The 27,250-nt window shown below is 52.7% G+C and overlaps 1 protein-coding gene across 4 annotated transcripts; it reads left to right on the top strand.

The window, feature by feature from the left end:
* The first annotated feature begins 1,961 nt into the window (after positions 1 to 1,961).
* Positions 1,962 to 26,312, top strand: EML2 (EMAP like 2). 4 transcript variants are annotated; one of them, XM_029208593.1, is made up of 22 exons: positions 1,962 to 2,196; positions 4,777 to 4,995; positions 5,088 to 5,211; positions 5,396 to 5,500; positions 7,412 to 7,440; positions 7,648 to 7,777; positions 10,775 to 10,924; positions 11,616 to 11,685; positions 11,786 to 11,896; positions 12,955 to 13,050; positions 13,939 to 14,073; positions 14,940 to 15,039; positions 17,266 to 17,420; positions 17,575 to 17,700; positions 19,416 to 19,547; positions 21,605 to 21,672; positions 21,945 to 22,033; positions 22,270 to 22,367; positions 22,865 to 22,952; positions 23,516 to 23,611; positions 24,670 to 24,800; positions 25,126 to 25,552. In XM_029208593.1, the coding sequence occupies exons 1-22, from the start codon at positions 2,025 to 2,027 to the stop codon at positions 25,249 to 25,251; spliced, it is 2,550 nt and encodes an 849-aa protein (XP_029064426.1). In that variant the 5' UTR covers positions 1,962 to 2,024; the 3' UTR covers positions 25,252 to 25,552. The 4 variants fall into 4 exon arrangements, 3 of the variants coding, with proteins under 3 accessions (XP_029064426.1, XP_029064436.1, XP_029064445.1); XR_003791494.1 differs by lacking the exon at positions 22,270 to 22,367 and having other exon boundaries at positions 2,025 to 2,196; positions 25,126 to 25,234; XM_029208603.1 differs by lacking the exons at positions 1,962 to 2,196; positions 4,777 to 4,995; positions 5,088 to 5,211; positions 5,396 to 5,500 and adding an exon at positions 6,845 to 6,883 and having other exon boundaries at positions 25,126 to 26,312.
* The last annotated feature ends 938 nt before the right edge of the window (positions 26,313 to 27,250 follow it).

Here is a 27,250-nt window from a genome sequence, read left to right as displayed (position 1 = left end):
TACTTACCTCTGGACCTTTGCACTTACTCTTCCCTCTGCGTGGGAAGCTACTTCCTACCCCCACCCCCACCCCGCCTTGTGTGACTGCTTCCTTCTTGTCATTTACATCTCAGCTCAAATGTCACTTCCTCAGAAAGACTTTCGCTGGCCCCACTCTCTCTAAATTAGCCTCACACTCCCATCCCTGACCATATCACTCTGTCTTATCTCTGTAATGCCAGGACCTGAAATTATCTTACCTCTGTGCCTGTTTCTTTATCTGTAAAATGGTGATGAAAATAACTGAGTGCTTGGCACATAGTAAGTGCTCAATAAATGTTAGCTATTACTATTTACTTGTTTTCTGTATTGTGGTTTACTTCCTCCGCAAGCTGCACAGACCACGAGGGCAAACTCTGGGGCTGACTTGCTTTTCACTGAAACTCCAGCACTTAGAACAGAGCTTGGCACATAATAGGCACTCAGTAAACATTTTTATTTATTTATTTATTTAAATTTATTTTTGTCTGCATTGGGTCTTCGTTGCTGCACGCGGGCTTTCTCTAGCTGCGGAGAGCAAGGGCTACTCTTCGTTGCGGTGCGAGGGCTTCTCCTGGCAGTGGCTTCTTTTGTTGCGAGGTTGTAGGTGCGTGGACTTCAGTAGTTGTGGCATGCAGGCCCAGTAGTTGTGGCTCGCAGTCTCTAGAGCACAAGCTCAGTAGTTGTGGCACGCTGGCTTAGCTGCTCCATGGCATGTGCGATCTTCCCGGACCAGGGATCGAACACGTGACCCCTGCATTGGCAGGCGGATTCTCAATCACTGCGCCACCAGGAAAGTCCCAAAATTTTCAAATGAATGAAAGAAGTAGGCACGAAATGACCCCCCACTTTCCAGATGTGGAAACTGAGGCTCAAGGTCACAATCAGAAACTGGTGGAGTCAGGATTCAAACCCAGGCCAATTTGGTTCTAAAGCCCTGGGCTTCCAAGGCCTGCTTGTGTCCATCCAGAGGCAAATCTCTTCTGCTTTGGGCTCACTTCCCACCGCTATAAAGCATGTTCTGGGTCATTTCTAGGTGCTGACCCTCAATGGAGACTTGGAGAAGGTGATCCAGTATTCTTTAAGTCCATTGTCAGCGTTTCTACCCTCCCCTCTCCCCCCAACTTCGGAGCCGCCTCTGACTGACACCGCCAGCCATCCAGGCATCACAGCTGGGCCTTTGTCAAAACCCGGACTGGATAACAAGGTTATGGGAGATGAACGCTGTAGGGGAGGAGCTAAGGGCCTGGGGCAGCCAATAGGAAAGTGGAAGGAAAGGTTAGGGAGGGACTAACAGACTTGGGGGTAGGGGTATAAACTTAAAGGGCGGAGCCAATCCTATCAGGAGGCCGAGTCAAGGGCTCTGGGCCAAGCACCATCGCCCTGAGATGCTTAGGGGGCGGTGCCAAAAGCTCTGGGGGCGGGAATAGAACTTTAACTCCCCCCTCAGGATTCTGGGGGTGGAGTTAAGAGCCCTGGGGCGGGCGTAGATAGAATAAACAAGAGTTCTAAGAAATGAGCTAGAATAAGAGTTCCAGGGCGGAGCTAGTGGATATCTGGGCGGATTTGAGACTCTAGGGTCAGGCTCTAGTCTTGCAAGGTGGCTTCTCGAAAATCCAATAAAAGATTAGGGAGGTTTGCGGGGTGTGGAGTGTCTTCTTCCACCCTATCTTCCTCTAAGAGCCGGGGGCTATGCTTCGGGCTGAAAAGCAGAGAAGGCCCTGCCCCTTCCAAACCTTCTGCACCCCTATTGGCGGAGGGGGCCTGCGCGACAGGCTCTCATTGGTCCTGAACAGGCGGGGGTGTCTAAAGAGAATACGCGCCTGTTGTGGGCGGGACCAGACAGTACCGAGGGGGATCTCGGGTCAGCCAATCCCGGCCCGAAGATTGTGTTGGGGGGCCTGGCAGGGGGTGTTCCGACCCCCCCCCTTTCTGAGCATCCTGGGGGATGACCCCGGTGCCAGGCCCGGCGTCGGCCGCCTGATGCCGGGCAGGCCGAGCCGGGGATGCTGGAACGAAGGGCGTTGCTATGGCAACGGGAGGCAGGACCTGGGGGGGGAGCCCAGGCTCGAGCTGGGGCTGGGGGGGCTGGCGGTGGCTGTGGCGCGGCGATGGCGGAGCGCGGCCCGGCCTTCTGCGGCCTCTACGACACGTCCTCCCTGCTTCAATACTGCAACGGTGAGACCCCTCCTCAGTTCCGACCCTGGCCCCGCCCAGGGCTGGACCTATCTCCTCCTGCCCCAACCTCCTCCTTCCAAGTCCCCATCCTGGCCGCTTGCTGAAGATTCTCCTTTCTCCCCTAGCAGGACCCTGACCCTAGAGCAAGCTCCCTGATCCCCAAAGCCCTGATCCCAGTCCCCCACCCTCTTCAACCCTCCCCTTTTTCGGAGGTGGCTGAACTGAGAGAAAGGAGCAGAACCTCAGGAGCTTGGGGCAGAAGCGGGGGAGGCCTGGAGGTCTGGAACTCTGCGTTCCCTATCCCCTCTCAATCCTCTGGGACCCTCCCCCTTCTCCCTAGCAGAGGGACAGATTAGGGGGAGAGTGGTGTTTGGTGTTGGCTTGTGGGCTGGATGTGGGACTGGGTAGGATGACCAGAGGACTTTGCTTCTACTATACCCCCCAAATCCTCAGGCCCCGCCCCTCCCACCCATTAGGACTCATCCCTTCTCCCTAGACAAATGGGTACAATACAAGAAAGGTCACTGTGGGTGTCAGGCCCAGATGAGGGAAGCTGGAGGCAGAGGGGAGGAGGGAGGGATGGGAGAAGTGGGAAGTGGGGGCTGGTTTCCGGGCAAAAGTGCTGAAGGTGGGGGAATGGTCAGGAGGGAGCAGAGGACTTGAGTCATGGTGGGTGGGGGGTGGGCAGGCCAAGGCCTCAGAATGCAGCTGGCTCTCTGGATGGGGGTTGAAGGGCCAAGGTGAAAGCTCCCCCATTTCACTCAGGGGCCCTGAGAAGGAACTGTCTTCCATTTGGAGGCTCACTCCCCTGGGCACACAGCACAGTGTCAGGGACCACTGGAGTTGGCAGAGCTCCAGAATGCTTATTTTGTCTCCTCTGCCCCTCTAAGAGGCAGGCTGACAGGGTGCCTAAGCCTGGGGTCATGTACCTGTTCTGCTGAAAGGCTGTGTGTCCATGCACAAGCACCTTCATCTCTCTAGGTCTCAGTCCCCTTCCACCTTCTTGCCTCCTAAAATGGGTATAATACTTACAGCTGCTAGAGTTGCTGGGAGCACTGGGTACCATATAACAGTTAATTATATTCTGGATTTACTGAGCACATAACCAGAGCCAGGTGAGGTGCTAAGTGTTTTGCAAGAAGAGTGCCTGCCACGTGTAAGCTCCCTATAACAGATCTCATTTGGGGGGGTAGTATTATTAATGGTAGGTAAGAGGGGTCTTGGCACAAGGAGGTGACCAGGCCCTCCTGCACCTCACCTATTGGCTGTTTGACCTTTAGTGATCTCTGCACACTCCCCAACCTCCGTCCTTAGTTTCCTCTTTTGCAAAACGTTTTGCCAACGGGACCCTGAGATTCCTCCTCTTATGAGTTCCAAGTCCTGACAGCTCTCTCCCTCAGACCTCGGGAGGCCCCCACCTTCCAATGCAGGTCCAGGCACCCGACCAGAGAGGAGCTGGGTGGGGGGCAGGGCGGGCAAGGCCAGGCAGGCGATTGGGCTGCGGGGGGTTGGGGGGAGGGAGGGACGGGATAGACGGCTGCACTGCGGAGCCCAGCGGACGGGCGGGGCGGCCTACGGACAGGGGATGGCAGGCGCTACTTCCACGCCCGGTTCCTGTTAATGGTACCACCCTTACTTCTACCCGACTGGGAGCCAGGGCTTTCTTGGTTGTTGCCAGCAATGAGTCTGGGTATGAGTGGTCTGGGAGGGAGGGGGGAGGGGGGACCACCTTGGTCCTCTGCCCCTCCCACTTCGGGGAAAATGGGCGGGGTGGGGGGGCCCCCGCGGGAGATGGAGGAGTTATTCGGCTGCACCCATGACCTAGAGGGGAGAGGGAGAGCCGAATCAGGGGCATGGGGTACATAAGCCAAATAAAGGAGGGGAATAGAGAGGAGAAGCTCGGGTCGGGGAAGAAAGCTTGGGTGTCAGATCCCCGCGGGTATCTCCCTTCCGTGGGTCTCGGGTCTTGGATGCGCTGCCTGCAACTCCCAAATCTGCCGTCAGGGGCCGCAGAAACTCTGTCCTTGCAGCAGGCTCGTGTGTCGAACCCCTTGGTGAGGAGGGAATGCGAAGGCGAGGGACCAGGCACGACCTTTATGGCTTGGAAAGTCTTAGAAACAGAGAGGGAATGTTAGTACCCGCGATAAAATCTTGATATTTGTCAGAGAATATTGGGAATCAATTCTAGAATGTTGGTGTCACTAGCGAAAAGTTGGTGTCATCCTTAAAATGTTGATATGACTCATATGTATTTAGCATCTTAGTCATAGAATCTTAAAACCAGAGTCGAGAGGCTCTTGATTCGTAGTCTCCTAGAAGGTTAGAGAGGAGGGGACTTCCCTAAGGTCACGCCTCCAGGGCGCTGCAGCAGAGAGGAGTGTGCGGACAAGGGCCGAGAGCTATGGGGATCTCCTTCCCCTTTTCTTGGCCCACATCCAAGCGTCCCAGCCCCAGGTTACTGGAGAGGAAGGGGGCGTGGCTCGCCCCAGGATTAGACCGGGGAAGGCTGGAGGGACATCTCACCTCGGGCGTTGTAGCTCCTGGGTGGCCCCCCGCAGCCAGCGCTCCCTTGCCTTCCAGATGACAATTTGTCGGGCACGAGCGGGATGGAGGTGGACGACCGCGTGTCGGCGCTGGAGCAGCGGCTGCAGCTGCAGGAAGACGAGCTGGCGGTCCTAAAGGCCGCGCTGGCTGACGCGCTGCGTCGCCTGCGGGCATGCGAGGAGCAAGGCGCTGCTCTGCGCGCGCGGGGCACCCCCAAGGGCCGGGCGCCTCCGCGCCTAGGCACCACAGCCTCGGGTATCTTCACTAAACTGGAGGGGTGAGATGGGAGGGACTGGGGCCAGGACCTCACACTTACCCCCTTCTGTCCTCTAACCCCATTCCTCTAGTGTGTCAGCTCTTGAAAGGCCTTCCCACTAGGACGCCCCTCAATGGCTCGGGACCCCCGCGGCGCGTGGGCGGCTATGCCACGTCCCCATCCTCCCCCAAAAAGGAGGCGACCTCCGGGCGCAGGTAAGTCACGGAAGCCAGGATCCCCAGTTTCTTCCAAGACCTCGGAGGCTGTTTATGTGGAAACGGATGGACTCATATGTCCGAACACCAGCAGTGGAAGGTCCGGGGAAGTTCTTGCTCGCCTCCGGCACTCGCCTGCTGGCCTCGCGGGCTCTGCCCCTACCTACGTGCTCTCTATTCGCAGTGCCCGCCGCTACTTGTCACCAGAGCGCCTCGCCTCAGTGCGCCGCGAGGACCCCCGCAGCCGCACCACATCCTCTAGCAGCAATTGTAGCGCCAAAAAGGAAGGGTAGGTGTCCGAAGCGGGGTCGTGACACAATGGGTGGGGCCAGGACCCCAGTTAGGCTTGGAAAAGGATGGGGAATTTAGGGTGATGCCCCAGGCCACGAGGTGATAACCTAAAGGGCGGTCATCTAGTTCAGAATGCGGAAGCAGTGCCGGAGGCTCGGAGAGACCAATCTTGAGATAGCGTGGTTGAACTGGGAGGCATGGAAACGCGGAACCTACATGGAGGGGCGTGGTCAAAGCATTAAGGGGCTGGACTAGAACCTAGGAGACGTGGATGATTAGCGTCTCTTGGTTGAGCCGGAGTAGAAGTTAGGGAGGAGCCAGGTTTGTGGGCGTGGCTATTAAGGTAAAGGGGAGAGTCCCCATTGAGTCTCAGAGATGTAGCCAGGGCAGGACCCTCAGAGGAGTTTCTGCAGGAAATGGGGTAATCAGAGGGAGGGAAGTGATTGGAATTTGAGGGTGTGGCCAGAGGGTTAGCCAGGGCAGAATCAGAACCTGGGGTGGGGGTAATGGGCTAAGACCAGGTGCCGTGGTGTCCGACGCCATAAGCTGGGCGGAGGGGAGCCTGGGGCGCTGCCAGGTGGAAATGGGCGTGGTTTGAAAGTTGGGCGTGGTCATATGTGGGCGTGGGCAGATATCAGTAGGCTTGAAGGGACTCCAGGTGAAAGTGGTCACGGTCTGAAGTTTAACCGGACCTGAGGAGGGTAGGTGGTTCCATGGAGAGCTGTCAGTTCAGGGGCAGGATCGGAAGGAGAGGTGTGTATGATCAGAATGTTGGGCGTGGTCAAGTTCCCAGAGCCCGGGCCACACTGAAGGTCTGGGCGGTGTAAAAACCTGAGTGTGGAGTCCTGATGCAGTGGGCGTGGTCAGGGCTTGGCGGGTCCGGACTAAGGCAGGACCAGAGTCAAAAATCACACATTTCAACCTCACTGAAATAATGGCAAACACGTACAGAAGCTATGTGCCAGGCACCACGCAAGGCATGTTACATGAATTAACTAATTTAAGCTTCGCAATCACCCGGGAGGTATGTATTTTTATTATCCCCAATTTAAAAGTGAAGAAATCGAGGCAAGAGGTTTGGCAACTTGTCCACGCTGCTAGGAACTGGCAGAGCTGGGGTTTGAACTCAGGCAGACACGTCCCCGAATCCATGTTCTCAAAAAACACTCTCCCTCCCCCCAAAAAAGAGCCTGGTATCAGGACCCACAGCCAGGGACCTGAGACCCAGTGTGACCCTCCGGCTACGGGGTTGGCAGTGGAGGGCGGGGCAGGGCGCGGCGGCGTGGGCGCCTCCCAGGGCCGGAAGCGGCGGAGCCGGTCCCGGCTCCACCCCCGGCCCCGAAGCTTCGCCAGCCGCCGCCATGAGTAGCTTTGGAGCTGGGTGAGACTCTCTGGCACACCCCCCTCCTCCTCGCGCTACCGAGATCTGGATCCCAGGTTTCCCCCTTCTCCGGGGACCCAGACCCGCGGGCATCACCACCTTCCGTCAGCAAAGGGAGTTGGAGACACGCCCCTTCCCTTAAACCCTCACCTCTTCCCTCTCTGCTTGAAGTTTGGGGCTCTGTGGGACTGGGGGTGGGGAGCGTTGGGAGAACCGTGCTGATTAGGTGGGAGGGGTACCTGTGACGCTCCTCTTTCAGGATCGCGTCCCTGCCACTTCGTGCTGTTTGATCTTTGGCGATCACTGCCTCTCTGGGCCTGTGTCTTAGGCTCTGCAAGATCAACCGAGCAAAGCACACGGCCTGCAGAGAGGCAGCGCTCCGCTCCTTACTCGGCCCCCATTTTTCATCAAATACCTCCGGGGAGCGCTGGGGTGGGGAAGTGGTTTCTCCCAATTTCTGACTTGCCTGCTAATTAGGGCTTTCTTTCTTTTCTTTTCTTTTCTTTTTTTTTTTCCCTTTCCTGACAGCAAAACCAAAGAAGTTATCTTCAGCATGGGTAAGTAGGGAGAATGGGTGGGGCTTCCTGGGGTGAGAAGCCAGAGCTGGAGGTCAGGAAGCCTGGCTACTGGCTGGGCCTTTGCCTCTTTGGCCTCATTTTCCCCACCTCTACTAATTAAAAAAGTAAAAAAGTGAAGTCAGAAGGGGAAAGGAAATAGGGTTGGGGGCTGGTGTCAGCACCTGACCTCTGGGGGTGTTCTGGCAGAGGAGGGCTCCGTGAAAATGTTCCTGAGGGGTCGCCCTGTGCTCATGCTGATCCCCGACGAGCTGGCACCCAGCTACAGCCTGGATACACGCCCCGAGCTGCCTTCCCGCCGTCTCAAGCTGGACTGGGTGTATCCTTTTGCTTTAATCTCTTCCTCCCACTTCTCCCAACCCGCCCGCCCCCAGCCTGGAGGGGACCAGAGCCTTTCTGGTGTGGGACTTCAGCTGGAGGGAGGGTCTTTGTACTGAAGGTGGGACTTTCCAGGCCTCTGTGGCTTTAGGGGTCAGGAAGAACTGGAGTCTGGAGGGAGCAGAGGAAGGCAGGTTAGCTGACATGACCTTTTATGATTCATTCAAGGAGCAAATGTTTGCTGAGCGCCCTCCATCTGTCAGATCCTCATCTACATGTGGGCTGTGTTCCCTGAGCTCACACAGTCTGGGGAATACAGTAAACTAAGCTCAAGTGAGAGGAGTAACTGGGTTTCTCTGAGGAGAGGGCATTTGAGCTGAGAATCGGACATTCAGGGGCCAGCCTAGGAAGAACAGAGGGCACGGCAGGTCTAAGGGCTCTGCGGTCAGAGTGAGCTTGGTGTATTTGAGAAATGGAAGAAGTTGATAATGGTTAAGAACCCTGTCTTTGGAGCCTGGCAGAAATGGGTTGAAACCCCAGCCCAGCCTCTGGCTGGCTACGTGACCCTGGACAAGTCACCTTGCCATTCTGTGCCTCAGTTGACTCCTCTGAAAAATGGGTGTTGTGATCTCAGATTCATAAGGCTGTGAAACAATGTGCTCATCATATGGGCCCCATAAACAGAGATTGATTAAAATAATAACTAATCATTATTGAGCACTTATTATATGCCAGGCACTGTTCAAAGCTCTTTCAAGTATAAATACGTTGAATACTATGATCCTTCTCTTTTGTAGGATTGAGAATATATTTTTACAACAAGTGGCCTCCGAGAGCTCTCTGAGGCCTGCAGGTTGGGAACTATTACCCTTTCTTTCCAGATGAGGAAACTGAGGTCAAGAGAGGGGACCAAGCAGGAAGAAAAACAAATATATTAACGTATATATGTGGAACCTAGAAAAATGGTATAGATGAACCGGTTTGCAGGGCAGAAATAGAGACACAGACGTAGAGAACAAACATATGGACACCAAGGGGGGAGGGGGCTGGTGGGATGAATTGGGAGATTGGGATTGACATATATAGACTAATATGTATAAAATAGATAACTAATAAGAACCTGCTATATAAAAAAATAAATAAAATAAAATTTAAAAAAAAAGAGAGGGGATATCAAGCCCTGTTCTAGGGAGTCAGCAGATCTGAGGCAAGAGCTCTGATTCTGAGCCCCAGGCTTTTCCCAAAATGCAGACTGGGGCTTGGGATCAGCATCTTCGGGACCCAGTCCCTGTCTTCCTCTCTTGACCTTGGTTTCTGCTCTGGAGGAGGGAGGAATGTGGGAGCCCAGAGCCTCTTTAAGGCAGCTGGAAATATTCGCGGGAGTCAAAGAATACCATGCTGTCATGTCAAGCTGGGCTTGATAAGTGAGCATCAAAAGAAAAGCAGTTGAGATAGCAACAGTCAGTATAGGCCTCATTCCCTAGCCCCAAATGGCTGCAGGGTGAAGCAGTTTCTGTGGGGTCGGGATACACATATCGACATTCATTCAAATGTCTCCTGAACATTCTGGGGCTAAGGGCTGGGTTCCAACAGTCCCCAAATCACAGTCCAGTGTGGGGACAGAATCCGTGACAATGACAACTCAGGCTGGGATGGGAGAACCCAGAGAGGGCAGCTGACCCAGCCTGGGCATCAGGGAAGGCTTCTCAGAGGAGGAGTTGTAGACGAGAACAAAACAGCCCAGTCTTGGCCACTGTGGAACTGATAGTCTCATTAAGCAATAGGTGACGTGAACAAATTGATCAGATAAGTGGGATGAATCTAGCGGAGGAAGAGAGCCTGAAGCTTGATCTGAGGACAGGGCAACTGAGAAGGGTGGCAGGTAGCGTGTGCTAGGCAAAGGGGAAGGTTAGTGCCAAGACCTGGGTGACAGTAGTGATCTTAGTGTTTTGAGAAACTCCAAGGTCAGAGAGCAAAGGAGGGCAGAAGCCCTGCTAAGGCCAGGGAGGGGCAAACCAGGCCAGTGGAGGAGCTTGGGCTTTGTCTTAGGAGAACTGGGGAGCCACAGAAAGTTCTGAACAGAGGAGGGTCACATTCCTTCAACAAATATTGAACTCATGTCTGCTGTGTACCAGGCCCTGATCTGGTCACGAGGGGTACATCAGTAAACAAAATGGACAGAGGTCCCTGCCCCCCTGGAGCAGACACTGTAGTTTGGGAGACACAAAATAAATTAAACAGATAACGTGTGGGATGCTGATGACTGTACTGCAGGAATATGAAGAGGGAGGGGGATGGGGGCAGTTGAGGGTGTGTGAGTTTGCAGTTTTTTTGTTTGTTTGTGTTTGGCCGTGGCGCGACTTGTGGGATCTTAGTTCCCCAACCAAGTATTGAGCCCAGGCCCTGGAAGTGAAAGCGCTGAGTCCTAACCACTGGACTGCCAGGGAATTCCAGTTTGCAGTTTTAAATAGCTGGGAACTATTTGGGAGAGGCTTGGGAAGGCCTCTCCAAGGAGCTGACAGTTGAGTAGAGACCTGAAGGAGGTGCGGGAGCCACGGAGAGATGAGGAAGAGGCCCCTGTCTGTCTCCCAGCTTTTGGTGGCTACTGGCAACCCTTGGGGTTCTTTGGCTTATAGTTGCTTTACTCCAATCTCTGTCTTCACACCGCCTTCTCCCACCCTGTGTCTGTGTCTTTTCTTCTCTGTCCCTTATAAGGACACTTGTTGCTGGAGTTAGGGCCCATCCAGATAATCCAGGATGATCTCGTCTTGAGATCCTTAATTACATCTGCGAAGACTCCTTTTCCAAGGAAGGTCACCTTCACGCTTCCCAGGGGTTAATATTTTGGTGGACATATTTTTGGGGGATACCATCATTCAACCTCCCACAGGGGTAAGAGTGGAAACAGGAAAACCTAGCTCTGATGACCTTCATCTGGGAGTCAGTCAGCAGATGCAATGCAAAACAGGCTCTTTAACCAGCCCCTGGGCACCTCCAGCTATGGCTACCGTGGCCGAGACTGCCGGGCCAACCTTTACCTGCTGCCCACAGGGGAGATAGTGTACTTCGTGGCCTCTGTGGCTGTGCTATACAGTGTGGAGGAGCAGAGGCAGCGGCACTACCTGGGACACAATGATGACATCAAGTGGTGAGGCCTAGGAGGAGGATGCCAAATATTTCCTGCTTGGGACACTCAGGGGAGGTGGGTGGGGCCAGGCCTTCCCTGGCCAACAGGCTGAATTCAGGGGGAAAAAAATGTGGATTGATTATCAATACGTCAAATGTCGGTGAATTCACTCAGATGCCTGAATTTTTCACTTCTTTTGAAAACTTCAAGTGGGCACCCCAGACAATCCCACAGTGTGTTGGAGCCCTGTGGTGACAGCCCCTTTATTTTTTATTTTTTTATATTTAGCCTCACCGCACAGCATGTGGGATCTTAGTTCCCCAACCAGGGATCGAACCCATGCCCCCTGCAGTGGAAGCGTGGAGTGTTAACCACTGGACCTCCAAGGAAGTCCCTTTTATTTTATTTTATTTTTGACAGCCCTTTTAAATGGGTGTGTTCTCCTGGCCGTTTGTGGTACAGGCTTGAGCCCTCTGGGCACTTGAGTTAGAGACCGCAGGCCTGAGTCTTGCTTCTGAGCCGGAGTACCCAGAGAGTATACCCTTATTGCTACTGAAGAGCTGAATCAGTGTTTATTGACTAAGTAACTCATTCAAGCAAACTGCGGAATGAATAATCAGGCATCGAGACTGTGGCCTGCTGTGGGAGGGGTCCTGGTGTGCTGCGAGCACCCCCCTGCTGAGCCCTGTCCATCTGCCCTCTCTCTCCTCAGCCTGGCTGTCCACCCTGATATGGTCACCATCGCCACTGGACAGGTGGCAGGCACCACTAAGGAGGGGAAGGTAACAGAGTGGAGGGGGCAGGACCTGGAGACTGGGATGGAGTCGTGGGTGGGTCAGGAAGCTGGGCCCCCCAGGTAACCGGCCTCTCTCTTCCCTGCAGCCACTGCCGCCCCACGTGCGCGTCTGGGACTCCGTTTCCCTCTCCACCTTACACGTACTGGGCCTGGGGGTGTTTGACAGAGCTGTGTGCTGTGTGGGCTTTTCCAAATCTGTAAGTCCTGTGCCATCCCTCCTCACCTGCCCCGGGTGCCCCTTGGCGCTGGAGGCCACACCTTCATCATGGCGTCACAGGTGCTGGCCACGCCCCCTGGCCCTCCAGGCTGTGTGCCCACATTTGTGGCCTCACAGGCCTGCTCTATTAGCCCTTATGAGGGGACCATATGTCATGATTGCTCCGCAGAGAAACTCCTCAGTGATCCTTTGTACGTCAGTTAACGCTTTCTGCATTATTTTTTCACACCACCTTTCATTCTGGAAGGGTCCTTATCCCTTAGGCATTTTAAGCCCTGTGTCTAGGGCAGCCCTGGCTCCTAGTACCATCCTAAGTGGGTGTTGGCAGGTATGGAGGAGATAAGCACAGAAATCGAGAGTTAGCCTTTAGGAATTTGTCCAGCAATTTGACATTCACACAACATCCAAGTGTGTGAGTGGTGGGCTTTTTTTTTTTTTTTTAAATCATATTTTACAGTTTTACTGTATTTTACCAGAGTATTGGCTGCAATGGATCGGGGAATAAAAAACAACCTGTCATCCCATAGACAGTTTAAGAACCTCACAGGTTTTCTGAGACCTGAGGAGACACTTGAGAACTTTGGGGAAATAAAGCTATTTTGTTGCCAAAATGTGGGGGAAAGGAAAACTTTGCAAAATCAAAACTAACCTGCGTTTAACTACAGGTATAAAAAAGCAACATCATCCCGACTTTATTAACTGTTAAACTTCACAGCCCTAAAAGTCATTCCCTAGGAAAATGCAGATTAGAGGCTCTCAGTAAGAATTCCTGACCTCGGGCTACTTGCAGAGAAATTGTAGCTGAGGGGAAATTAGAGGAAATTCTTAGGGAGGAGTCATTTCAAAAGGAAAATTGTAAACAGCCTTTAAAATATGTGTGGCCCTGGACGGGGAGTATATTTTCATGTGTTTCACATGACTTGGGTCAGGGCCTTTGAAACAGGCCTGAGTAGCTAATGCCCCAGTGGGCAAGGTGTTGGAGGGAGGGGGTGGATCCTGACCCGCCTGCCCCTCCCCCATCCTCTCTCCTCTTCCTAGAATGGGGGCAACCTCCTCTGTGCGGTAGATGAGTCCAACGATCACATGCTTTCTGTGTGGGACTGGGCCAAGGAGACCAAGGTGGTAGATGGCAAGGTGAGGTAACCCTTCTTATCCCCTCTCCTTGGGGTCTCCGCATGGGATTGGCCAGACCTCAGTGTTCACAAGTCTGGAATCAGACTCATGTTGAAGTCCTGGCTTTGCCATTTGCTGGCTGTGTGACTTTGGGCAAGTGGCTTGCCCTCTCGGAGCTTCAGTTGCCTCATCTATAAAATGGGGATAATGGTAGCATCTTCCTTGTAGGGAAAATTTGGCTTTGATGTTGGCATATGGGGTGGGCAAACCAAGCCCAACAGGAGGATCGGTACAAGGTGGCTGCTGGTTCTGCTGTCCTGCGATGTCCAAGACAGACCTTGACTTGCATCTCCGGGCGATAACCTGCTTTACAGATGAGGAACCTGAGGCATGGTAGAGGGGAGAGCTACTTGCCCATGGTCACGTGCTTATTCTGGGCTGGGGGCAAGAGACCTAGGATTGGGGCCCATGGTTTGGGGAAAGAGAAGTAGTTGAGAGGCTGGGCTCTCAGTGACTTGATTCTGGACACAACCTGGCTGTGTGTCCTTAGGCAAGTGAATTCCCCTCTCTGAGCCTCACTTCATCATCTGTAATGGGAGGTGCTAATGAGCCTTACCTTACAGGGTGCTGTGGGGTTAAATGAGTTGTTGGATGTTAAGTGCTTGGCACAGAGCTTGGTACAAAGTAAGGGCTCTCGTGCCTGCCATTATGTTGATGAAGAAAACAATAATGCTTCACTGGCTGGCCCTGCTTCCTGTACTTTAGTTTGCCCGTAAAGGAGAGGTACAGGCAAGTTGGGTGTGCAAGCGCACAACCCACACAGTTGTATAGGGCAGTCCTTCCTGGGTTGGGTATCGTGGTCCTGATGGCTTTGAGGTCCTCATTCAGAATCTCCCCCACCCCCTAAAGTGCTCCAATGAGGCCGTGCTGGTGGCCACCTTCCACCCCACAGACCCCACCATGCTCATCACCTGCGGGAAATCCCACATCTACTTCTGGAACCTAGAAGGGGGCGGCATGAGCAAACGGCAGGGCCTCTTTGAGGTGAGTGCCAGGGGTACTGGGACAGGCTGGCCCTGAAGGAGGCTGGCAGGGACACCCAGGCAGACAAGAAGATACCCCAGGGGCTGGAGGTTGTAGGGATGCTGAGATATAGCCTGCTGGGGCCTCAGTTCCCTTATCCATACCAGTGGCGTGATCCACCTTAACTCTTTGAAGTTGTGAGGATTCAGTGGGATGAAGAGTACAGCGACGCCTCATAGATAGTGGATGCTCAATAAATGGGTTGCTGCAGTTGTCAATATTCTGGATAAACCGAGGTCAGAGGCTGACTGGCCGAGAGAGACAGAGAGAGAAACGGCAGGAAGCACAGGGCCTGGGAGAGAAGATGCAGGCACACCTCTGACAGGGCTCCTTTGCCTTTGGTGAGAGTTGGGGCTTCTACCCCAAAAGGGGAGGCCCTGAGAACACCAGGCTCAGATGGAGATGAAGATGGAGATATTGAGATGAGAAGAGGGTGGGGCGGGGCAGGGTGAGGGATCTAGAGACAGACAGAAGAGGGGGCGGGAGGGAAGGAGAGGAGAGGGGCAGGGGCAGAGAGGGGAAGACCAAGGGACAGAGAGAGAGGAATCCAAGCGGAAGACAGCAGGGGAACGAAGGACAGAGACTGGGACAGGAGTCAGGGAGGAGAGAGAGGAGGGAGGAAGGGGGTCCGGGGTGGGTCAGAAAGTGGTCTGTAGGCGACGTGACACTCCATGGAGGTGGATTGGAGATGAGGATGCTCCCCACAGGGCCGCTCCCCAAAGCATGGAGGGCATCCCCTGGACCATTGTCCTGGGTGATGGGTGAGCTCTGGGAGGCCTCCCGGCTTCAGCGACCCTCTGACACCTTCCCCTTCTCCCCCACCTTAGAAACACGAGAAACCGAAGTACGTGCTGTGTGTGACCTTTTTGGAGGGTGGCGATGTGGTCACCGGGGACTCTGGGGGGAACCTCTATGTCTGGGGCAAAGGTCAGTGTCAGCCCCACCTGATTGGTTCCCCAACCCGGTCCTCCCTGACTCCCTTTGGCTGTGCGTCCCTTTCTCTCCCTTTCTCGGAGCATGCTGATGTGGAATGTACGATACAACAGTACAAGTCATTACTTGTCCAATTCTAACACCTCCATCAAGGCTCAGCTCCAGTATCCCCACCTGCATGAAATCTTCACTTATTCCCTCCCCTTGTCCTCTGCAAATCCCATGGCAGCGATCAAGTTTGAGCTATAAATGAATGGGTTAACCCAGTGTGGATGGACGGATGGATGGAGAGGTGGTTTGTTCCAGAGCAATGAATGAATGAAAAAGTTAATGAATGAATGAAGCGTTCGTCCTACCCAGTGAATAGAAGAATGAGCAGATGAATATGCTGTCCTTAATGGGTGGGTGATTAGGTGAGTGAACAATTAAATATATGAACGGCTGTCCCCAGAACGGATGACTGTGTTAATAAATGACTAGGTCTTTTCCCAGGCAGTGGATTACTGTAAAGTTACGAATGAATGAATGAATGAGTTTATTCAGTCATCAAACCACTTCCTGGAACAATCAATTCTTCATAACATGTTAATCCATTGGCTGAGGTAACCATTCATCTTGGGGTAGTGGGTGAGGAGTGGGTTTGGGAGTTGGGCAGGCTTTGGGTTCAGGTCTCAGCAGTGCTGTGTGCTCTCTGTGGCCTTGGGAGAGTCATCTCCCTTCTGAGACTCAGTTGCCCCATCTGTAAAATGGGTATAATACTCTCTCCCTCACACGGTTGTTTCGAGCTTTTCTTGAGATTAGACAGCTGAGAATAAGCTCTGAATAATTGGCAGTGTGTCTTTCCCAGCAGACTCTAAGCTCTCTGAGGGCAGAGACTTGGTCTGATTGGTTCCCATATCTCCAGTCCCACCACTGGGTCCAGCCCGCAGGGCTACAGGATGTTGGGTGGGTGGGTGGTTAGAAAGATAGGTGGGCAAAAGGATGTATGTACACGTGGCACCACTTCTGAGCCTGGAAGGATGGAATTGAAGAGAGTTGCTTTTTCTTCCTCTCCACTTAGTCCCTGCCCCAGCCTCTTCCCTGGTTCCCGGGCCTTCAGTCTTGTCCCCTCCAATTCAGTTTGTTGTCAGAACCAAATGTAAATCTGACCCTATCCTTCCCCTGCTGAACCCTTCCATTACTACACAGTTCAGATCCCTCAGAACAAGGTCTGGATTCCTCACTGAGGTCTGCAAGGTCCGGATTCCTCAATGAGGCCATGCATGGTCTGGCCCTGCTTTCTCTTGTCCCTTGCATGTTATACTTGGTCACACCAGATTTCTTTAGTTTCCTAAATAGTCCATGTTCTCTCTGCCTTTTGCACATGTTGTTCCTTCTGCCTGGAACACTTTTCTACCCTCTGTTGTCCTAGCCAACTCCTACTCAACCTTCAGATCCTTGCTCAGCTGTCCCCTCCTCCAGGAAGCCCTCCCTGGCCCACCAGGCTAGGTGCCCACTCGGATCCCACAGTCTCCTGGGTTTCCCCATCCCAGCCCCAGCCATGTTGGGTCGTCACTGACTGGTAGTAGGTCTGTCTCTGAAACTGGACTGTGATCCCTGTGAGGGTAAGATCTGAGGTTGCCTTCATCAGTACCCAGCATCATCCAGCATGAGGCTGGGCCCAGAGTCAATGCTAGTTTAATAATTGTTGACTGAACGGATGGATGAACAGATGGTTAGGTTGACAGATGAGTGGATAGATGGGTGAATGGGTAGATGGATAGGAAAAAAAAATGGAAAATGGGTGGATGTTTGGATAGAAGGATGGATTGACTGGTGAGTGGGTAGTCAGATGAAAGAGAGGGTGAATGAATGGATGAGAGGCGGATTGATGGATGGATAGAAGGAAGGAAGCGTTGATGGCTGGCTGGATGGGTAATTGGATGGGTGAGTAGATAGATGGATGGACAGACCAGTAGATAGGTGAGTGGATGAATGGGTGGGTAAGTGGGTTAGGGTTAGGATCAAAGGGTGGATGGGTAGATGTTACTTCAGGTGGTTTATTAGATGGATGATAGGGTATTTGAATAGATGGGTGGTTGAGTAGATGGGTGGGTGGAAGGCTGGGTAGAAGAAAAGGTGAGTGAATGGCTGGATGTAGGATTGAGAGTTTGAGGTGTTTTCTGGGGTCAGTATGGGGGAGCTTCCCCATGCTGACCTCTGCCCCTGGCCACCCTGCAGGTGGGAACCGTATCACACAGGCCCTGCTGGGTGTCCACGATGGCGGCGTGTTTGGGCTCTGCGCCCTGCGGGACGGGACGCTGGTGTCAGGAGGGGGCCGCGATCGGCGGGTGATCCTCTGGGGTTCCAACTACAGCAAGCTGCAGGAGGCGGAGGTGAGGGGGAGAGGCTCATGGAGGTGAGGATACCTCCTCCCACCCCACTAATACTAGACCCTGCTCTCCCAGCCTGTCTCCCCACCCCCCAACCCCACCTCTGCGTGTGTCCTACACTCATCTGCCTGCCCCCCACCGCCCTTTGCCTACTCAGGTCCCCGAGGACTTCGGCCCCGTGCGGACCGTGGCGGAGGGCCGGGGTGACACGCTGTACGTGGGGACCACCCGCAACTCCATCCTTCAGGGCTCTGTCCACACTGGCTTCTCGCTGCTCATCCAGGTGAGCTTCTCTTCTGCACCTGCCCTGCTCCCTCCCCACCCGCCTCTCTTCTCTCCTCTGCACCATTCATTCCTCCTCTCTTCCCACTCCCATTTCACCTCACCTCTCTGCCCCATCCCTTATCCTCTGGCCTGGTAAACACCACTTACCTTCCCTTTAACTGCTCCTGACACATAACCCCACCCCAGAACACCCCATGGTCCAGCAATGGGTTAACTGGTAGCACAGCAGAGGGGTCCCAGGGCCCTGCTCCAGCTGTGCTGCCCCCTGCTGGTCAGGTTGGTGTCCATTTCTGTGAGTGCCCTGGCAGGTTGTCACACAGGCCTTGAGCCACACACCTCCCAGGTCTTCAGCTACAAGGATCTAGGAAGACCCTCTGGAGTCTTCTCAGATGCGCATTCCTTCATCCTCGTGGGCCAGAACCCTACCACACATCCAAGTAAAAAACCCAGCCTACTAGGGGAATTCCCTGGCCGTCCAGTGGTTAGAACTCTGCACTTCCACTGCTGGGGGCCTGGGTTCGATCCCTGGTAGTCAGGGAAGATCCTGCAAGCCACATGGTGCGGCCAAAAAAAACCCTGGGATCGAAGCACAGCCCTGTTGCTCACTCGCTGTGTGATATGAGGCAAGTAAATAACCTCTCTGTGCCTCTGTGAACCAGGAGAATAATAGAACTGACTCATGGGGTTTTGTAAGGATTCAATGAGTCAATTCATGCACAGCATTTAGAATGGTGCCTGGCACAGAGTAAGGGCTCAAAGAGTCTTGGCCAAAATTACTTCTTGTTCAGTGACCCCCCCACCCCTTCCTTCACTCCTGACATGCATTTTACCTCTTACATGGTAGCTGAGATCCGTACAGCAGCTGCATTTAGATTCCCCCCCTCTGGCTCTTGTTTCCATGGAAGAAGATGAGGAAAAACAAGGGCTAGAGGGATTTCCTAGGGGTCCCAAGACCAGAATGGACCTTAAAGACCTCTAATAATAGTGTCAATATTATTTAGTATTAATTATATTATTAATATATTACTAGCTTTATATTATTAACATTAATCATTATACTAATATCAATAATTATAATTCTGTTGATTATCATTGTTAATTACTTTAATTATATATTAATAGTGTATGTTATCACTACTGATAATAGTCAGCCACTTCCATTTGGTGAGCACTTTGTACCAGCCTCATACACTTTCCATCTATTCACACTTTCCATCCATAATTTGAGTGAGCAGAAAAATGCCATGAGCCACATACAGTGATTGGTTCCATTTTACAGAAGATGAAACTGAGGCTCCAAGGAAAAGTCATCTGCCCAGGTGACTGCCACAGTCAATAAGAGAGAGCTGCAGTCAGACTCACCAGGCTGAGTACCCTCCATGGGTTCCTACAGCCTGCTGGGCACCATCTGTGTCCCAAAGTCAAGCTCCTACTCATCATGTCTCTTGCCTCCCATTGTGCACACTGGAAAGCAGAGACCTGGGGGGAGGGGCAACATTTGCCTCGAGCCCCACACTGGGGCAGGGGTCTGCCCAATCACAGCCTCCTTCAGATACACTGGGGAAAGGGTCTTCCCTGGGTAACCTGTGGGGAGAGTGTGTTGCTGGGGCTAGTCCAGCACTTCTTTCTGGCATCAGACTTTGGGGAGGTGGGGGATGCAGAGGAAAGGCCTGGATTGGCAGTCTCCGTGCTGTCATCTCTCCTTTCTGCCAGGGCCACGTGGAAGAGCTGTGGGGCCTGGCCACACACCCTAGCCGGGGACAATTTGTGACATGTGGTCAGGATAAGTTGGTGCATCTGTGGAGCGTGGAGTCCCACCAGCCCCTGTGGAGTAGGATCATCGAGGTAAGGGGATGGGGGACTTGACACGCCATTCTAACAGAACGACTTGTCTCAGTGTGTCAGGGTTCAGTGCATCAAATGGAAGCCACACTTGGCGTCTTTAAGCAGAAGATTTAATGCAGGGAACTGGGTGCTTACAAACTCACTTGGAAGTGCTAGAGGAGTGAGTTCTTGACTGGAAAGAAGCCCAGAACAGCACCACAGAACTGACCTGCCAGAGGAGCTGCTGCCTCTGCCACAGTCAGGAAGGTGGGGAGTCAGGAAGCACTGAGTTCAAGAAAATGCTGTCATTGTAACTGCAATCCAGGAACCAGGATGCTGTGGTCACTCAAGTGTTGGCTCTAGAGCTACGCTGTCCAATACATGTGGCTATTCAAACTTAACTTAACTTTAAATGTAAGTAGAATTAAACATTCAGTTTCTCCATTGCACTAGCTACATTCCAAACATGTGGCTAGTGGCTACCATATTGGAAAGTGCAGATAGAGAACATCTCCATTATCGCAGAAGGTTCAGTTGGACTATCTTGCTCTAGAGTGACCCAATGCTGGCTACATTTACACTGGCCAAAAACAGATACTCTGTGCCCTTGCCTTTCAAGGCTAGTGACTGCTCACCAGCATAGCAAATGCTGTTGCTTTCACAACCCAACTGATCAGTGGAAGTGGCAGAGCGGGGCCTCCACCTTGTACCTTCCAGAGCCCACAGTGGTGCAGCTGATTGTCAGACCCAAATCACAGCCAACCCTAGCTACAAGGGATTCTGGGCAATGTAGTTTTTAAGCTCTCCTGCCTGTATGGTATGGGACAGTAGAAGGTCAGTCATCATATTCCCCACACCACCCTTTGAGGTTTTGCTCCAGGAATCCAGGGTTACCTATGATCCTGGAACACTTGATGGCCTTTGAACTTCTAGGAGTCAGGGATGGTGTACCCCGGAAATTATTAGGGCCATGTATAATAATCCTCACTCTGGCTGCCTAATTGAGCACCTACTATATGCCAGGACCTGTGCTCAGCACAGCAGTTCTCTAGCCAGGGCATAAGAACCACCTGAGTTGTTAGAAACACAGAATCCTGAGCCCCAAGCATGGGAAGTCTGGTTCAGGAGGTCTGAGTTTAGTCCCAGAAATCTGCAATTTATAATAAGAACAAGCTCCCTCGGGTTATTCTGATTTGGGCAGTCTGCCCACCATGCCTGACATTGGCTTAGCACTTTACCCACATTGTCTTCTTAACTCCCCCCCACCCCAACCTCCACAAGGCAGTAGAGATGATGATCGCCCAGAAACAGGAAGGTAAAATCAGGAAACGGGCCCAGAAAGGTAAAATCACTTGCCGTTCGTAATTACAATCATAGCTGACCTTTATTCAGTGCTTCCTGTAGGCCATCTTACTCACCAGCTTACCATTCTAAGGACTTTACACCTTGCTTATAACAGTCCTGGGGAGTGTGTATTGATGTTCTCCGTTTGGGGCAACCAAGGCCACGATGGGGAAAGTTATTTGATGTCACATAACGAGGGAGTGTCAGGGCCACAGTTTCAAACCACGTCTGATTCCATGGTGCTCTGTTGCCTGCAAATCAACCAAATGCCCCCGAAATTTAAAAATTTTGTGCTAGGAGTTAGATAAAGATATGGGGAAACAGGCACTCAGACAAGCCTAATGATAAGTCGATATAATTTTATAAGGGAAAGCAAATTGGCATGATATATCAAAAGTCTTAAAAATATGGATAGCCTTTGTCCCAACGATCTCACTAGTAGAAAAGTCCCTAAGGAAATCATCTTGGGTTTATAAAGCTGTGGGAGGTTAAAACAGGAGTGAAAAAGGATCCAGAGTCAACAGTGAAAGGAGGAATATTTTCTCTTCGAGCTGACATGTTAAAGGAAAGGAGAGTGGTTTCCAGAGCATCTGCAGCAGCAGGTTACTGGAGGGCAGCAGAGGGAGGTGAGAGCCCTCATGCCAGGCTGAGAGTTGCCTCTGAGGCTGGGGAAGTGTGGGCCAGATGGAAGGGGGACCCCAGCTCCCAGCCCTTCCTCTTCTCTCCCTCCTCAGGACCCGGCCTACTCTGCTGGCTTCCACCCCAGTGGCTGTGTCCTGGCCATTGGCACGGCGACGGGCAGGTAAAGCTGAGGGGCATTTGGGGAGGGCTTCTCTGCGCCCCCCAGGAACTATCCCTTGATCACCTCCCCCTGCCTTCCCTACTGCCCCAAAGCTTACAGAGAATGATAATTAGGTACCAACTGTTTACCAGGCCTTGATCTCCCAACATTCCTCTGGAGTCAGCCTCTCTCCCTAATCTTTTCTGGGGTCCTTCCCTCAGGCCCCACAGATTGCCACCCTTCTCTACCAGATCAGCTCACCCCTCCTCTCCCACCATGCCTTCTCCTTAAAGATGGCTGCTGCTGGACACGGAGACCCATGACCTGGTGGCCATCCATACAGATGGGAATGAACAGATCTCAGTGGTCAGCTTCTCTCCAGGTAAGGGCCGGGGCCGGGGAGGGGACCTTGGAGAGGCCAGGCCTGGGAACTGAAGCTCAGAGTTACTGGCAGGGGGAAGGGGTGGAGTCTGTGTGGCACGGCCTAAGGGCGGGGCCAGGCCTGTGGCAGGGATGGAACTTGGGACTACTGAGGAGTCTGGGATAGTGGGGGGCTGAATCTGAGAGAGGAGGGGTAGAGCCTGGGTGCCTCCTCATAGCCCCCTCCCCCTCCCCCAGACGGGGCGTACCTGGCCGTGGGCTCCCACGACAACTTGGTGTACCTGTACACGGTGGACCAGGGCGGCCGCAAGGTCAGCCGCCTGGGCAAGTGCTCGGTGAGTGGGCAGTGGCCCCCAGCCCGCGCCGCCACCCCGTCCAGGGGGTGCAGAATTAACCAGTTTTCTACCTCAAGGGCGCACAGCTTCAACACTCAACTGACTGCCCTGGTCACATCAAGGAGTTTTAGCCCCGCCCACACATTTACCCTCTCCTGTGTTTCAAGGCCGTCCCTATGTGTAGCCCCGCCCCTCACGTTCTAAGCACACCCTCTGTGTAGCCCAGCCCCTTGCATTCGAAGCCCGCCCCTCCGTGTCTAGCTCTGCCCACTTGTTCTAAACTCCCCCTTGTGTTCTAAGCCCTATTTGTCTAGCCCCGCTCATCACAGTCTGGCCCCGCCCATGATAGTGTGGCCCCGTCCCCACACCCCAAAGGCTTGTGTATCTTTCCTCGAGACCCCCTGTGTTTTCACCCTACCTTTGTATTTTGCCTTCCACCCATCCTGGTCTGATCCTACCCGCTCCAGCTCTAACTCCACCCCTTCCCTCCTCTGCAGGGCCATTCCAGTTTTATCACCCACCTGGATTGGGCCCAGGACAGCAGCTGCTTCGTCACCAACTCTGGGGACTACGAGATTCTGTACTGTGAGTTCTCTGAAACCCAAAGGCATTCCTCCTTCAGCCTCTCTATTGCGTGTGCGATTTGCATAGCCTTCCCTGGGTTCTGGAAGGGGAAGCAGGGGCTTCAAGTCCCTTCTCCTCTGGCTGTTTTATTCAGGGGTTGATCTGATTGGCTGGTCTCCTGGCTTCTGGTTTCCTCCCTGGTGGACCCAACTTTTAACCAGTTCCTCCCCCTCCGGGTTGGATGGCTGGGGTACAGGTTTCTAAGCAGATACCCCTGCTCTCGTCTTGAGATGTCACCACCCAGGATCTAGCACCAGTCTGGAGAGGTAGAATTAGCCTCCTGTGTCGGACCTCAGTGCCCGTTGTCTGTGGAATGGGTGAATTAAGTCAGTAGTTCTTTCCGTTTGGTTTTTGGTTTTTGGTTTTCTTGGCCGTGCCGCGCAGCTTGCCGGATCTTAGTTCCCCGACCAGGGATCGAACCCGTGCCCCCTGCAGTGGAACCGCGGAGTCCTAACCACTGGACCGCCAGGGAATTCCCAGTAGTTCTTTCTGCTCTGAACACCTCCTCCCATTTTCTGCCCCAGGGGACCCAGCCACCTGTAAGCAGATCACTACTGCAGATGCCGTGAGGAACGTGGAATGGGCCACGGCTACCTGTGTCCTGGGTTTTGGCGTGTTTGGTAAGTTCTGGAATGGGGAAAGTCTTGCTGAGGACAGGAGTTCCAAGAAACATCCCTGACTGGTGGTTTTCACAGTCTCTTGTTACCTCTAAGGTGGGAAACTCATTCCTTTAGACATGTGAGCAGCAGTATTTGTATAAGAGGAAAGGTTAGGGTGAGGTGACTACTCAGATCCCTTGGAACTGTAATGAAATGAGAACAATTGGGGGTGTCACCTGGCCCAGGGAGATTCACACAGCCTGTGTCCCAGTCACCCATTCATTCAGGCATTAATGCACTCAACACATACCCCCTGAGCATCTGTGTGCCCAGCTGGGCAGTGCTAAGACCCAGTGGTGACCACGACAGTCCTGACCCTGCCATCATGGGTCTCACAGTCCAGTGGAAGAGAGAGACCTGTCCCCAGACCACTCAGAGTAGACTGGGCTGGGACAAGGAAGTCCAGAGAGGACACCTGGCCCCAGCCTAGGAGGGAGTCAGGGAGGGCTTCCTGGAGGAAGGGACATCCAAACTGGATCTGCAGGATGAGGAGTTAGGTTCTAGGGTGGTGAAGAAGGAAAGCAGTGGCTAGGCAAAGGGAATAATAGCCATGTATAAAAGCCTAGAGGTGACAGAGCTTGGTATTTGGAGAAATGCAAGAAGGCAGGATGGCTAAATCATTGCAGAGTTCAAGGGAAGCACTGGTAAGGACAAGGCAGGAGCAGTGTGGGGGACAAGGCAGAGCTTGGGGGTCATGGCGAGAAGCCTGGGCCATGGGAGGGTTTTTTTTTTTTGTGGGATCTTAGTTCCCTGACCAGGGATTGAGCCCAGGCCCTTGGCAGTGAGAGCGTGGAGTCCTAACCATTGAACCGCCAGGGAATTCCCCATGGGAGGGCTTTGAGCTATAGAGGGATAGGGTCAGATAAGCATTTCCAAAAGATTATTCCAATTCTCATCCCCGGCTAGAGACGGGCTAGGTGAGAGAAAGGCAGGGAGGCTGGGGCTGGGGCCTACTTGCCTTGGGGGTCCCTGGCCCCAGCTGCCATCTTACCACCAGCCACCCCCAATCTTGCCCGCAGGGATCTGGTCTGAGGGAGCAGATGGTACTGACATCAATGCCGTGGCCCGTTCCCATGATGGGAAGTTGCTGGCTTCAGCTGATGACTTTGGCAAAGTCCACCTGTTTAGCTACCCCTGCTGTCAGCCTCGAGTGAGTCCCTCTGGGGGGCTGGCAGGGTGGAGGTACCAAGCAGCACTGCAGGCAGGATTAAGGCAGCCCTTTCCGGATCCCAGTTTCACCAGCTGTACAAGGAGGGCAGTGGCTTGATCCCAGGGGCCTTTCTTAACTTGAAAGTCGATAAATTACCAAGTCTGTAGTGCTAAAGTTCTGAGCATCTGCATTGTGAGATCTTTGGTTCTTTTTCCTATTAACTCAAGAAATATTTATTGAGCACTTACCGAATGCCTGGGCCCAGGGAATACAGCAGTGAACAAGACAGATGACTTCCTTTCACTTCCTTCTTTCCGTATCACAGGCTCTCAGCCACAAATACGGCGGACACAGCAGCCATGTGACAAATGTGGCCTTCTTGTGGGATGACAGTGTGGCCCTGACCACAGGGGGCAAGGACACCAGCGTGCTGCAGTGGCGGGTGGTCTGAACTGGCAGGTTGGGGGGTTCCCAGGAACATGGGGCCCAGGTAGAGTCAGGTGGCAGTATTGGAATTCTATTTTCGGGAGATGTCTATTGCCGAGTAGAGTAATATATACCCAGAGTATGTCTATAGCAAAGGGGGTTATGGGGGTGGGAGGGTGGACTGACAGAAGTCTCTATTTATTGGGGTGGGAAAAGGGGTCACATTGCTTTGGGGGAGCCATTAGGGTGTTTGGTTTGGGGTGTTTTTTAAGTTTATTATTTTATATCATCCGGAAATAAAAACACATGCACTGAGGTGGAGTGTCAGGGTCTGTGTATATGGTGTGTCCATAGATTGTGTCTATAAGTGTATATGTACGAGGTGTGTGTGTGGTGTGCATATATTACAGTGTTTGTGATGAGACACCATTATCAGGTCTTTATTCGTCTTTAAGCTTGACAGAAACCAAGCTTGCTCTAACTTAGGCCAGAGGAGGACTCAATTGATCGACATTGCCAAACAAGGAAGGGCAGTTGTCCCCTCTGGCCTTCAGGGCCATCAAACCAAGGATTTGAGGGCAACCAAGGTACTCCATACCTTCTCTGACCTTCTGCAAGTCAGCATGTTTCTCTGGGACCAGCATTCTCCACACCACGGAAGGATGGCACCCAGCAGCTTGAGCCCCAAGTCCAAAAATCCCAGGGAAGGGCTATGATTGGCCCATCTGCAGATCTATCAACGTGGCCTGTTGTTTGGCCTGCTGTGATTGGTTCCACTTGGGTGAAGGCCAACCCTGGACCAATGATTGTGGCCAGGAAGATGGAATATGTAAAAACACGGAAGCCTCCACTTGAACCACGAGGTTGAAATAGGGCAAGGAAAGTTTTCAGAGAAGTGGGCTGATGACCCTCTCGATGTCTAGGAGATGGGGTATGAGGATTCTGGGTAGCAAGAGACAGAAACCTAACTTCATCCAGCAGAAACAATAAGAAGCAATTGCCAGGTCATGGAACTGGGTAGTCCAGGAGGGACCCAGCTAGATTCAGGTGGCTCAGATGTGATTGGGGTTTTCCTTTTGGCGATTTCTCAGTGTCATATCTAACTTTGAGCAAATTTTTAACTTTAACTTTGTATTGATGTATGCTACATGCAGAGAAGTACGCTCATCATAAATGTATAATCACAAACTGATCCCATCCATGCAGCCAGCTCCCAGATGAAGAAGTAGAACATCCCCAGGCCCCAGAAAGCGTCCTTGTGCCCCTTCCTTGTCATTGTACACCACCGCCCGGCCCCCGCCAGTAATTGCTATCCTACTTCTCACACCATAAAACAGTTTTACCCAGTTTTGTACTTTAAATCAGAGGTCAGCAGACTGTTTCCGGAAAGGGCCATATAGTAAATATTTTAGATTTTATGAACCACTCAGTCTCTGTCCCAGCTAACTCTGACATTGTTGTGTGAAAGCAGTCACAGACGGTGCAGGCATGAATGAGCTTGGCTGTGTTCAAATAAAACTATGGATACTGAAACTTGAGTTTCTCAGCATTTTTGCGTGTCATGAAATACTATTGATTTTTTGGGAACCACTTAAAAATGTGAAAACCATCTTAGCTGACGAGCTGTACAAAGACAGGCGGTAGATAGGGTTTGGTCCACAGTGGTAGTTTGCTCACCTTTGCTTTAAATAGATGGAATCATAGAGTGTGAACTCGTGGATCTGGCTTCTCCCCTTGAGCGGGTTTCTTAAGCCTCTCAAGGCCTCAGTTTCCCAATGTATAAAATAGAAGTTAATAATAGCACCTGCCCCATTGGGGTGCTGTGACAATGAGTTAAATAGACGCAAAAGCTTAGGACAGTGCCTGGCACGTAGCAAGCTCTCTACAAATGTTAGCTGATTATTTTTACACTGTTGAGAACACAGACGCTGTGGCTGCAGGCATTCTGCCAGGCCACATGGTAACAAAGCCAGAGGAAGTCTTTCTCTCATACCACTCAAGCGTCTCCAGGAGTAATCTGATTG

This window comes from Monodon monoceros, unplaced genomic scaffold (assembly GCF_005190385.1).
Source record: "Monodon monoceros isolate NGI ecotype Baffin Bay Population unplaced genomic scaffold, NGI_Narwhal_1 Super_Scaffold_10, whole genome shotgun sequence".
In the NCBI taxonomy this organism is placed as follows: Eukaryota; Metazoa; Chordata; class Mammalia; order Artiodactyla; family Monodontidae; genus Monodon; species Monodon monoceros.
This window is presented reverse-complemented; position numbering and strand designations above follow the sequence as displayed.